The 12,798-nt window shown below is 49.8% G+C and overlaps 1 protein-coding gene across 1 annotated transcript; it reads right to left on the bottom strand.

Annotated features, from left to right (window-relative positions):
- Nucleotides 1–5,001: 5,001 nt before the first annotated feature.
- On the bottom strand, nt 5,002–6,601 carry LOC132348621 (ras-related protein Rab-42). Its single transcript, XM_059896319.1, has 2 exons — nt 6,348–6,601; nt 5,002–5,546 (listed from the first exon to the last, which is right to left on the bottom strand). Exons 1-2 carry the CDS (start codon nt 6,584–6,586, stop codon nt 5,123–5,125), a joined length of 663 nt encoding a protein of 220 aa, XP_059752302.1. The 5' UTR covers nt 6,587–6,601; the 3' UTR covers nt 5,002–5,122.
- Between the last annotated feature and the right edge of the window lie 6,197 nt (nt 6,602–12,798).

The following is a 12,798-nucleotide window of genomic DNA, read 5'->3' as shown; positions in this document are numbered from 1 at the left end:
GGTTCCCACTATTTTACACGTGGTAGTGTATTTATGTCAAGCCTAATCTCCCAGTTCATCCCACCCTACCCTTCCCCCACCGTGTCCACACGTCCGTTCTCTATGTCTGCGTTAGTTTCTTTACTCTTGGTTATGTTTTAAATTTTCCCTAATGGTATTAAAAAGCCCCGTGTTCCCCTGCCCAAGGCAGCCTCCCCAAGGGAATCAGCCCTGGCCTTGAAGAGCTACCCTCTAGTGGGGCAAAAAAGTACAACAGTGCCTGAAATCTGCAAAGAGAGCCAACTCAAGTAAGTGCCCTGAAGGCTCAGAGAAGGAACCAATAGGTTAGGTTGGACTAAGCCTTGAAGGGTGAACAGAGTTTTGACAGATATGGAGGAAGGTCATTCCAGGCACGGGAAGGACACATGAAAGACACAGAGGGGGCTTGTTGGCAGAAGGAACTTAACATTTATTAGGCACTTAACACACGTTGTCATATTTAATCCTCTAACAAACCTGTGAGGTAGGACTCATTCTTATTTTACCATGAAGGGACTGAGGCTCAGAGGCAGAGGATAGATGTGGGTTCCCACCTAGATTGCTTCCGTTCCAGGCTGTGCAGGGTGGGTAGGATAGGTCTTCCCTCTTCATCCACTAGGTTTCAGTGGCTCCCAGAGCAGGCAAGCTTGTCAGAAAGGGTCCCATGGGTGGCAGACTTTTGGCTCTGTTCCTTCTAAAGGGCAAAGGGGATGGATTCAAGCCTGGGTTGCAAGGTTTTCAGGCTGAGGAAGCAGCATATGGAAAGCCTTGGAGGCCAGGTAGCCTGACCTTGTCCATGCCGCTATGGTTGGAGGATTTGGCCAGGGTGCTGCCTTGGAGAACGAGCTTTGTTTGCTCAGAATAACCTGGGGATAGACCTGAAGGGACGATTCTGGAACTCCACTCTTGGTAAGAAAGCAGAGCCCAGCCCATATCTCAGGAAGGGGGTCAGGATCTTTTAAGAACTTTGTTAGAGTCTGGAATCCTTGTTATTTCCCCAAAGTGTGTACTTTGGTAGTCTCTGTTCCCTAAAAGTGATTAATAGTAAAACCCTCAGGGGAAGAAGGGGACTTCCATCTTGTGAATTCCTGTGTGTGACAAGGGTGTGACAAGTATTGCCTTTGATTTGTCATCTAATCCTTTCTAAAACCTTTGAGTTAGGTGTTATTATCCCCAACTTACAGATGAGTCCACTGAGGCTTACAGAGATGAAGTGAGTTCCCCAGGGTCCCACAACTGTACATAGTACGGCTGAGATTCAAAACCAGTTTTGACTGCAAAGCTTGCCCTGTTTTTGGCAGCTGGGATAATGCAATGGTTAGGAGGTGATATTTTTCTGAGTGTTGCAGGCAGATCAGATAATACAGGGAGAGAGGAATGTGTAGGGGCCTTCTCTGCAAAGGAAACAGCATGTGCAAAGCCCAGGGCTGCAGGTGGTTGGGAACCTGGGCAAAGTGGGTGGAGATGCTGTAGGACCAGATCAGATTGGACTTGGGGGGAAAGGGTTTGGATTTTACCCTGTAGGCATGGGGAGCCAGGGAAGGATTCTAGGAGGGGGGCAGGCAGGTCAAATCTGTATTTTAAAAAGATCCCCTGGGGCAATGTGGATGCTAAATCACACCCTACAGGCCTGAGACCCTCAAGAGGGGCGGCACAATCTACACTAAAGACCGCGGGGCCTAAACCATGACAGTGATGGCAAACTGGGTGCGGGGCCTGCTCCCAGGAGAGAGGGCGCCTGCTTCTGAACAGTGGGCAGCCCTCAGGAGGGCGTGCCCCTCTCGGCCGCTTCCCCAGTCTCCAGTCCTATTCTGTGCCTTTCCTCTAGCTAGTGGGCTGGGCAGGGCTGCTTCCTACTGCTGGGTCAGAATCACTCTCATTAAAGCCATTTACAGTCTCCAGAGGTTTTGCCACACTGATGGTGCTTGTGAGTGTGAGATCACAGTCTTAAAGCATAAGGTAGGACCTTCTGGGCCTGGCCCGAGGTGGTGGACAAGGCTGTTGGAACACTGAGCCGGCCCGGGGTTTACCGACTGAGCCACATCAGTTTCCCCTCCTGGACTTTAGGTTCCTGTCTTTGAAATGGACAAGATCAGCCTGACCTTACAAGGTTGCTTCACGGTTAATAATAAGTCATAGGAATAATAATAATAATAATAGTAATAATAATAACATAATAAGCAATAGAAATAGGTCACAGCCTGTGAGCCCATACATATTGTAGGAATTCACATAATACATTAATCTTCATAACAACCTTGTGAGACAAAAACTATTATTATCCCCATTTTATAGATGGGAAACTGAGGCTGAGAGAGATGTGTGACTACAGTCTGCTGAACATTCCTCAAGGGAGGCAGCTGGAGACAATGGGCAACATCTCTTCCTTGTTGGTGGACCTTGTCCTGGGTGGGCAGGGCCTTCAGGCTGGTTCTTCCACAGTCGGCCAGGATTCTGAGAGGGGAGAAGCTCAGTTTTTTCTTTCTTTCTCCAGGGACTTGGGGATTTTTTTTTTTTTTAAAGCACCTGACAGCCAAATCCCCACCACCGTCCCCAGGACCAGCTGCTCATCTCCCAAACAAGCTTCAGTTTAGTAGACCTGTACTCCTGTCCGGGGAAGCTCTGGGAGATGAGAAAACACAGACCGAGTTGAGGGTCATTCCCAGCTTCTTCACTTCATTCGAGCACTCAGATCTCCAGTAAATTCCTAGAAAGAGCCCAGCTCTTCCTTGCCTCAGGGCTCCTCCCTCACTTACTGGTTTCACTTAGCTTCTCTGGGCCTCAGTCTCAACATCAGTAAAATGGAATAATAATACTATAAGAAGTGCCCAATCAATGCTGGATACTGTTCCTTCTGCCTAGATCTCTGCTCTTAGTTCAGCTCTTCCTCCTCCTCCTCCAGGTCTCAGGTCAAAGGCCATCTCCTGAGAGAGGCCTTCCTTGACCACCTGCTCTAAAGGAGGCCCCCATCACCCTCAGGCCCATCTTCCAGATCTGTGGTCTTCACAGCACTTACAACTGGAAATCATTTAGTTCCACTTACTAGTTTTTTCTCTTCCACTAGAATGTCAGCCCTAGGACTGCTTTTCTGTCATGTTCACTGCTGTACTCCCAGAGCCCAGATCAGAGTAGATGCTCTTTTATTTTATTTATTTATTTTTTGGCCGCACATGCAGCTTGCGGAATCTTAGTTTCCCGACCAGGGATTGAACTGGGGCCCTCAGCAGTGAAAGCCCAGAGTCCTAACCACTGGACCGCCAGGGAATTCCCGATGCTCATTTTAAAGCATTTTTGAAGGAATGATAAAGTACTCTAAAGCAAATCATTCCCCTCTCTTGGCCCAAGCTTTCTCAGCTGCGAAATGAGGATAATCGTGCAGACCTTGCAAGACTGTCAGAAGGATGAGTGATGCTTTGAAAAGAGGAGGCAGGGGGCTTCCCTGGTGGCGCAGTGGTTGAGAATCTGCCTGCTAATGCAGGGGACACGGGTTCGAGCCTTGGTCTGGGAAGATCCCACATGCCGCGGAGCAACTAGGCCCGTGAGCCACAACTACTGAGCCTGCGCGTCTGGAGCCTGTGCCCCGCAACAAGAAAGGCCGCGACAGTGAAAAGCTCGCGCACCGCGATGAAGAGTGGCCCCCGCTTGCCACAACTAGAGAAAGCCCTCGCACAGAAACGAAGACCCAACACAGACAAAAAAATAAAATAAATAAATAAATAAATAAAATCCAGCCATTCATATAAAAAAAAAAAAAAATCCAAACTACCGGACAGACAGACAAGCCCATCTTTAAAAAAAAAAAGGGGAGGCAGACACAGGTTACTGAGGGGGAACCTGAGACTCAAGAAGGTGGAGTAACTGGCCCCGGGTCGCAAAGGGAGTTAAGTGGTTGTGCTCTTTTTGCTGTGGCAACTGCCCATGCCCTGCCCATGCCTGCTGGCACAATGACACCCCCAAGATACCCCCTCTACAGCTGCTGAGATCCTTCCTTCCATAAAGCCTTCCTGCATTGCTGCTGGACATTTTGTGCCTAGCAGTTTCTGCTGCAGCATAAGTTCCCCAGGAGGCAGATTCTGAGTGGGAAATCAGTGTGCAGACTTTTACGAGGGGATTCTTGAGGTCAATACCTGCTTGCGGGGAGGAAGGGAAGAAAGGATTGAGCATGAGAATTTAGCTGGGATGCTGTCATAACAGTGGCCTCAAGTGACCCCATGGAGAGTGATGAAGCTGGGTTTTTCCTTCAGAGTTGTCTAGAGTTGAGACAAGAGGCCCAGGCCTTTGAACAGTGCCCCCGCCCCCCAATAGACCCAACAGATTGACGCTGGATTGTGGGCTGCCCCGGATGGGTGGGCAGTTCCCGAGAGATTAAACTGAGCTCCACCACCAGGCAGCACTCCCAGCAGCTGGGAGGGGCAGTGGGGAGGAGGCTCTGGGTTCTTCAGCCCTGAGGGGAGATCTTGGTGGCTAATCACAGTGTCCACCGTGTGCCCAACAGAGGAACTGTTCATATTCATCCCTGCCTCTCAGATCCAGATCCAGTCCCTGGCCAGCAACCTGGGTTTGAGGGCACACTTTCTCATCCAAACCTGAGGACCTAAGGAGGCTCCAAGGCTGGCTCAGCCTGAAATTCCCCGCACCTGTCCTTGCCTGTGCAGCAGCGTCCAAACGCTGAGTGGTTCAGCATCCGAGCCCAGGGACGCTGCCAGAAATGGCCACATCCCGGCCAAGAGAGGAAAGAGCGGTGATGACAGTTCTTGCCATTCGATTCTCATTGTGTGGGAGGCTCTGGCTGAGCGTAGCCCATTCATTATCTCATTCGTGCCCACAACCCCCTGTGAGGTGGGGGTCTTCTATGAGTTCCTCTGACCATGGAGGAAACAGGCTCAAGGACAGGAAGCTGCACACCTGGCCTCTTAGATCTTTCTAGTAGAAAGGGGCTGAGCTCTTGAGACCCCCAAATCCAGGAGACAAGACTGTACCAGGATACTGTTTATATTAACCCTCAGGATAGATTCTGCCATTTGCCCTCCAGAGAGATACTAACCCTCCCCATCTCACCAGCACTTATGAGGGCCACACTGCTTTAACCCTTTCCCTCCCAGAGTCAACACTTGCATGGGCCCGGGTGCTGTGTCCTGCTGGCGGGCCTGGGGATTTGGGTGTTCTGGATGAGCCGGACACCCCCCCAGTCCTCCTCCAGTTTGATGTCCCCCTGCTGCAGGGCCTGCTGGATGGCATCAGTGAGGGTGTTGAAGGCCAGGTCCACGTTGCAGTTATTTTTGGCGGAGGTCTCCATGAAGGCCATGCCCAGGGAAGCAGCCAGCTCCTCTGCCTCCTGGGCCGAGACACAACGGGTGCTCTGCAGGTCACTCTTGTGGCCAACCAGCAGGAAGATCGCCTTGTCGGGGCCCTGAGTGGCCATGACCTCCTGGTGCCAGTCTCGGATGTGTTCAAAGGACTTCCTGTTTGTCACATCAAAGACCAGCAGGACACCCACCACATTCCGGTAAAAGGACCTGGTGATGCACCTGACGGTGGGAGGGAGTAAGTTGGAAGAGGCTTATGCCTTCAAGACACCCGAAGCAGGACCACCCCCTCCGTACACTGACTGCCTCACACCCCCAAAGCTCATTTCACACTGCCCTGTGCTTCTCTTTCCCTATGTCTGTCTCTCCCAAGTGACTGTGTGCTCCCCAGTTAGGCAGCAGTTTGATTCCCCCCCCTACACTCCTGACCATTCCTCCATTCCTGGAGGAAGCCTCATGTTTTCCTGATAGCAGGTCTTTTCTTCCCCATTCTCTGCCTGGCAAACTCCTACACATCCTTCATGGCCAACACCAATCTCTCTTCCTTTCACATCTCCTTTACACCTCCCTCTCTGCCCTCCTGTGGGCTCTCTCAGCACCCAGGTCATTCATGCCTCCAAGTTTCAATATCGAATATCCCTCTGGGGCGGGCGCCAGGTCTTTATTTTTGTTTGTTTGTTTTTTGTTGTTTTGTTTTTTTGGCCACGCCAGGAGTCATGCGGGATCTTAGTTCCCCGACTAGGGATCGAACCCGTGCCCCCTGCATTGGGAGCGCGGCGTCTTAACCACTGGACCGCCAGGGAAGTCCCAACCTGCTGTTATTTGTACGATGAAGGACTCAAGAGTGAAGGACCCAGGCCCAGGGCAGAGACCCCCAGATCTCTCCTTGGGCCACTGAGGCTGACCCCTCTGAGGGATCCCCACGGCCAGGTGGACCAGGACTGACCCCGCCCCAGTCAGAGGCCCCTCATGCCAGCCCCTTCTCGTCCCACCCCCCCGCCCCGCCTCCCACCCACCGCGCACCTGAAGCGCTCTTGGCCCGCCGTGTCCCAGAGCTGCAGCTTCACGCGCGGCCCGGCCCGCAGCTGCAGAGTGCGGCTGTAGAACTCGACGCCCACCGTGGGCACCGACTCGAGCTCCGGCTCGGGTTCCGGGATCCCGGGCGCGCCCGCCACGTAGCGCCGCAGCAGCGACGTCTTGCCCACGGCCGCGTCCCCCAGCAGCGCGATCCGAAACTGGTAGCGGCAGCCCCCCGCCTCCATGTCGGGCGTCTGGCCTCCCGGGGCCCAGCCACCAACTATGCGGCCCCGCCCCTGGCCAGTCTCAGGGCCCCGCCCCCGCCTCGGGGCGGCCGCTGAGCCACCCAGACCCGGGACTGGAGAACCTGGGGCGTCTTCAGCACCGGGGGGTGGGGCCGGACCCCGAGGAAACCACCGGGCCCAGTGGAAACACCTGGACAAGTCACTTCCTTGCTCCGAGCCTCAGTTTACTCCTCTGTAAAATGGAGATGATAACCCTTACTTCAAGGATGAAGAGATTAAACTAGATAATGTGGGGAGAAGGACTAGGGAGGACCGATAACCAAACGTGCACTGGCCTGGGACCAGCAGCGCCAGAGCATCCACTTTATTCTTCCGTTGGGGCGGCTTCTCTCTGCAGCCCCACTCTCTATTAGTCCCCCAGCTGGGCCCCTGCTGCTGCTGGACCTGGAGACACCCCTGGAGAAAGTGGTTTTATAGGTGCTCTTTCCCCACCCAGGTGCCCCTTTCCTGGAGCCCCACTGGCCCTGGCCTGGGGCCTCCCATTCAGTGTTCAGGGTCAGTGTTCAACAGCACCCACTGCTTCCTCCCCTCCTGCCTGTGCGGGGCCCCGGGGCCCAGAGAGGGACTTGCACACAGGCAGCAGACAGACCACTGCAATTCCAGAGGGAGAGCAGTTTGCTTGTGGACTGGACAGCTAACATTAATGAGGTGAGATGGTCAGTTCCTTATGCTCTGGGACAGCAACCCTTTGAGAAGGCCAGAGTGTGCCCATTTTAGAGCTGAGGAGACTGAAGCTCAGACGTGTGGCCTGTCTCAGGTCACAGTAGGGCTGGGCCTCACATCCAGATGTGTCTCACTCTTCATTACCCCTTGATGTCACGAAAGGGGACCGCAAAGCAAGTTCCCAAAGGACCAGGGCTAAGTGGTCAGGTCCCACTTGGATTAGGGGCAAGGGTAAAGCAGGTACATCTGCATTCAAGATGTACTCCACTCTTTCCAGTCTGGCCTTCTTGACACCCAAGACATAAAGGCTGGAGTTCTGGTTGGTCCCAAACAGCTTGTCTGTTGGTCTAATCCCACTATCCCACTGTGGGTGGATGTTACCAGTTTAACTTGTTTTGGCAAATTGGCAGTGGGAAGCAGTTCTCACTAACGCAAACCATCGTATCATCACATTTCCTCCTTACACAACCTTGTGAGTAGGTGTTAGTCTGCCCAGTGTTGTTGTTGTTGTTTAATATTTATTTATTTATTTATTTATTTGGCTGCATTGGGTCTTCATTGTGGCACGCGGGCTTCTCTCTAGTTGTGGCGCACAGGCTCTAGAGTGCGCAGGCTTAGTTGCCCGCGGCATGTGGGATCTTAATTCCCCGACCAGGGATCGAACCTATGTCCCCTGCGTTGGAAGGCGGATTCTTAACTACTGGACCACCAGGGAAGTCCCTGCCCAGTGTTTTTTACAGATGAGAAAACTGAGGCTCAGAGAAGTTAAGTAACCAGCCCAAGATCACTCAGCACGGAAGACAGACTAGCTGCCAAGTCTGTTTCTGGCTGGACAGTTTGGGGACCTGGGAAGGCCCAGGTTTTCTTGTGGCAAACTCTAAGCAAATCTGTGAGAAGCCATTTTGTTAGGTCTCCTAGTAATCCTGGCTTTTGGTCACCTGCACTAGCCTGAAGGGGCCCACGTCTCTGCTTGCCCTCACCTCCAGGAGGAGAGAGAGGGGGCATCAGCTAGGGTATGTGTGTTGGGGAAGGAATCCGCCCTGCCAGCTCTGCCCAAACCAGGAGGGTCTGCCCCACTCCCACCTGCCCCACTGATTCTTCCATCGGGATGTTCTTATCACCTTGCTCTGTTCAGCTGGAAAAACAGTTTTTGCGTCAGGGCTGCGAAGATCTTCCTCCCCCCATTCCACCCCCGCCTTTCTTTACCCACCACTGGTACTCCAGCCATGCTGAACATCTTGCCTCTTCTCAGCCCTCTGCCAGGGACACTCCTCTTCTGCTCGTCAAAGGGTAACTAACCCCTACTTCACTGGCCAGTGAGGTCACAGGCCCTTTTGTCCACTGTGATGTCTGTCTCACTTCTAGGCTCAGGCCTCTTGAGGACAAGGACCAGTGGCTGTATCCTCAGTGCTTGGCACAAAGTAGAACTTGGTAAATATTTATGGTTGAATGAATGAATGAATAAAAGTGGATAAATGCTATTCGTTCATTCATTCACTCATTTATTCATTCAAATACCACAACGGAGCTGGACTGAGGGAGCTACGGGGTCAGGGAAGACCTCTTGGAGAAAGTGAAGCTGAAGCTGGGTCTCCAAGAACAAGTGGGAGCTGGGGAGGTCAGGGAGGAAGTGCACTCCATGCTGGGGCAGCTGGGCAAAGGCAGAGGCATGAAACAGCTTGAAAGGCAGTTTGAACCCAGACGTCCCAGAAGCCTTTGCAGTCAGCATGTGGGCGGAGTGCACCGTCAGCATCAGACTCCTTGAACTTCCTCTCCTAGACGTTCCTGCTATGGGCTGGGGTCATGTGCCTGTCCCTGACTGCACCTGGTGCTGGAATCCAGATGTCAGCTGACTTTGCCATGGACTCCCTATGTGACCCAGGGGGCAAGTCATTTCCCTTCTCCAACCCTGCTTCCCCTTCTGCTAAGTGAGGCAAATCATGGCACCCACCTCACAGGGTAGTTCTGGGGTTACTGTGTATCATAGCAGGTGCACATTTGCATTAGAACTTAGTTTTAGTTCCAAATGATGCTTACTAGCTATGTGGCCTTGGCCAAGTTTTATTCATTAATTAATTCATTCACGTAGTAATTATTTCAATAAGTGCTGGCCATCTTTTACATGCTTGGCACTTATACAGCAGTGGGAAAAAAAGACACAATTCCTTTTCTTGGAGAGCTCACTTGTAATGGGGAAGACAGAAAATATACTCATATAAAATGTGATGACAGGGAGCAATAAGTGTTATAAGTAACCAGCCATAGCTTGAAGGGTGGCAGGGTGCTATATCAAAATAGTGTGGTCCAGGGATTTCCCTGGTGGTCCAGTGGTTAAGACTTTGCCTTCCAATGTAGGGGGCGCAGGTTTGATCCCTGGTTGGGGAGATAAGATCCCACAGTCCCTGCAGCGAAAAAAACCCCAAAGCATAAAACAGAAGCAATATTGTAACCAGTTCAATAAAGACTTTAAAAATGGTCCACATCAAAAAAAAAAAAAATCTTCAAAAAAAAAAAAAAAATAGGGTGGTCCGAGGAGGTGACATTTGAACAGAAAACCAGGGGAAGAGAGGGAGTGAGCAGCGTGGTTGTCTGTGATATACAGGGAGGACAGTTCCAGGCAGGAAGAACAGCAAGAGTGAAGGCCCTGAGGTTGGAGGAGGCAAGGGATGCTCCAAGAGCACAGAGGCCAGAATGAGGGAGCTGAACGAATGGGGAGCAAGTGGTGAGCAATGAGAGCAATCATCTGTGGCTTCAGAGGCCATCATGGGGACTTCAACTTTTATTCCAAATGTGTTGAGAAGTCAGTGCTTTGGGGACAGGTGAATGACATGATCTGAATTTTCTCTTGCTTACTTTTTTCTTTTTTTACATCTTATTATATAATTGATACATAATAAACTGCACAATGGCAGTATTTCATTCTTTATGGCTGAGTAGTATTCCATTGTATATATGGACCACATCTTCTTTTTTTTTAGTTTAAAAAAATTAATTAATTTATTAATTTATTTTGGCTGCGCGCGGGTATTCTCCAGTTGCGGCGAGCGGGGGCTACTCTTCGTTGCGGTCGCGGCTTCTCATTGTGGTGGCTTCTCTTGTTGCGGAGCACAGGCTCTAGGCGCGTGGGCTTCAGTAGTTGCAGCACATGGGCTCAGTAATTGTGGCTTGAGGGCTCGAGAGTGCAGGCTCAGTAGTTGTGGCGCATGGCTTAGTTGCTCCGTGGCATGTGGGATCTTCCCAGACCAGGGATCGAACCTGTGTCCCCGGCATTGGCAGGCGGATTCTTAACCACTGTGCCACCAGGGAAGTCCCTGGACCACATCTTCTTTATCCATTCATCTGTTGATGGACATTTAGCTTGCTTCCATGTCTTGGCTACTGTAAATAGTGCTCCTATGAACATTGGGTGCATGTGTCTTTTCAAATTACAGTTTTCTCTGGATATATGCCCAGGAGTGGGATTGCTGGATCATGTGGCAACTCTAGCTTTTTAAGGAACCTCTATACTGTTTTCCATGGTGGCTGCACCAACTTCTATTCCCATCAACGCTGTAGGAGTTTCCCTTTTCTCCACACCCTCTCCAGCATTTGTTATTTTTAGACTTTTTAATGATGGCCATTCTGACTGGTGTGAGGTGATACCTTATTTTGATTTGCATTTCTCTAATAACTAGTAATGTTGAGCTTCTTTTCATGTGCCTATTAGCCATCTGTATAGAAGATTCAATATGGTTAAGATGTCAATTCTTCCCAAATTAATCTATAGATTCAATGCAATACAAATCAAATCCCAGTAGGCTTTTTAAAAATTTCAAATTAGCTGATACTAAAATTTATATGGAAATGTAAAGGACTGAATAGCTAAAACAATTTTGAAAAAGAAGAACAAAGCAAAAAGCTACAGTAACCAGGAGAGTATAGTACTGAATACAGAAACAGGCCTACACATATGGTCAACTGATTTTTAACAAAGATGCCGAAGCAATTAGACGGAAGAAGATGATCTTTTACAAAATTGAAGGTGGAACAATTGGATAGGCAATATGCAATAAATAAAAAACCAAACAAACCTTGATTCCTACCTCACATGATACATAAAAATTAACTCAAAATGTATCATAGATCTAAATATAAGAGCTAAATGAGCCTTAGTCTCATTATTTTAGAGACTTACAGTTTCATTTTTTCTCATTTATTTATTTATTTATTTATGGCTGTGTTGAGTCTTCGTTGCTGTGTGCGGGCTTTCTCTAGTTGCGGCGAGCACGGGCTTCTCATTTCAGTGGCTTCACTTGTTTCGGAGCTCGGGCTCTAGGTGCGCAGGCTTCAGTAGTTGTGGCACACGGTCTCAGTAGTTGTGGCTCACGGGCTTAGTTGCTCCGTGGCATGTGGGATCCTCCCAAACCGGTGTCCCCTGCATTGGCAGGCGGATTCTTAACCACTGGACCACCAGGGAAGTCCAGAAATAGTCAGATTCTTGACGCATCTTAAAGGTGAACACAGGATTTGCTGATGCATTGGAAGTGGGATGTTAGAAGAAGAGGGGTCCTGGGTCACCCTAAGGACTTACTGATATGGGGAAAAGCAGGTCTAGAGGAGGAAAGACTGTATTCTGAGAAGCCTATTAATAAATAGCCATCCAAGTGTAGATGTCACGGAAGCAGCAGGATATCAAGTCTGGAGCTCAGAAGAAAAGCGGAGCTAAAGAAACACATTTGGGTGTCATCAGAAAATTTCTTAACCCTCATAGAGTCTGTCGCCTTCTCCACAAAATGGGAATAATAGTAACACTTCTTAAAGTGTAGGTAAGGATAAAAACTTTTTAAAGTGTATGTAAGGATGAAAACTGATTAATAGATTAAGCACAGAATAGGTGCTTAATTCTTGACAATTACTACTTGTTTTTATATTGACGCTTAGTCGTTCTATGGGCAAAACGTGCACATGGCACAGTGATTATGAGTGTGCTGTTTGAGGTGGACTTCCGCATTCCAGTCCTTACCTCGCTTGCTAGCTGTGTGATCCATTCCTCAGTTTCCTTATCTGTGAAAAAGGCATAATTATAATACCCACACACAGGGTTAATGAAAACTAGCTGAGATAATGGAACAGTGTACTTAGCAAGCACTCAATAAAAATTTTTTTAAAAGTAATTTATTTATTTATGCTTGCATTGGGTCTTCGTTGCTGCGCGCGGGCTTTTTTCTAGGCTTCATGGCATGTGGGATCTTCCCGGACCAGGGATCGAACCCGTGACCCCTGCATTAGCAGGTGGATTCTTAACCACTGTGCCACCAGGGAAGCCCTCAATAAAATTTTTTTTTTTTTTTTTTTTTGAGGCAGAGGGAGCCCAGAGCACAGGCCCTGCCTCAAGTTTTGTTTTTGTTTTTAAACTTTGGGTTTATTTATTTATTTATTTTTTTATGGCTGTGTTGGGTCTTCGTTCCTGTGCGAGAGCCTTCTCCAGTTGCGGCAAGTGGGGGCCACTC

The sequence above is a fragment of the Balaenoptera ricei genome, chromosome 1, assembly GCF_028023285.1.
Source record: "Balaenoptera ricei isolate mBalRic1 chromosome 1, mBalRic1.hap2, whole genome shotgun sequence".
Classification (NCBI taxonomy): domain Eukaryota; kingdom Metazoa; phylum Chordata; class Mammalia; order Artiodactyla; family Balaenopteridae; genus Balaenoptera; species Balaenoptera ricei.
The sequence above is the reverse complement of the archived record's forward strand: the minus strand, read 5'-3'. Positions and strand labels throughout refer to the sequence as shown.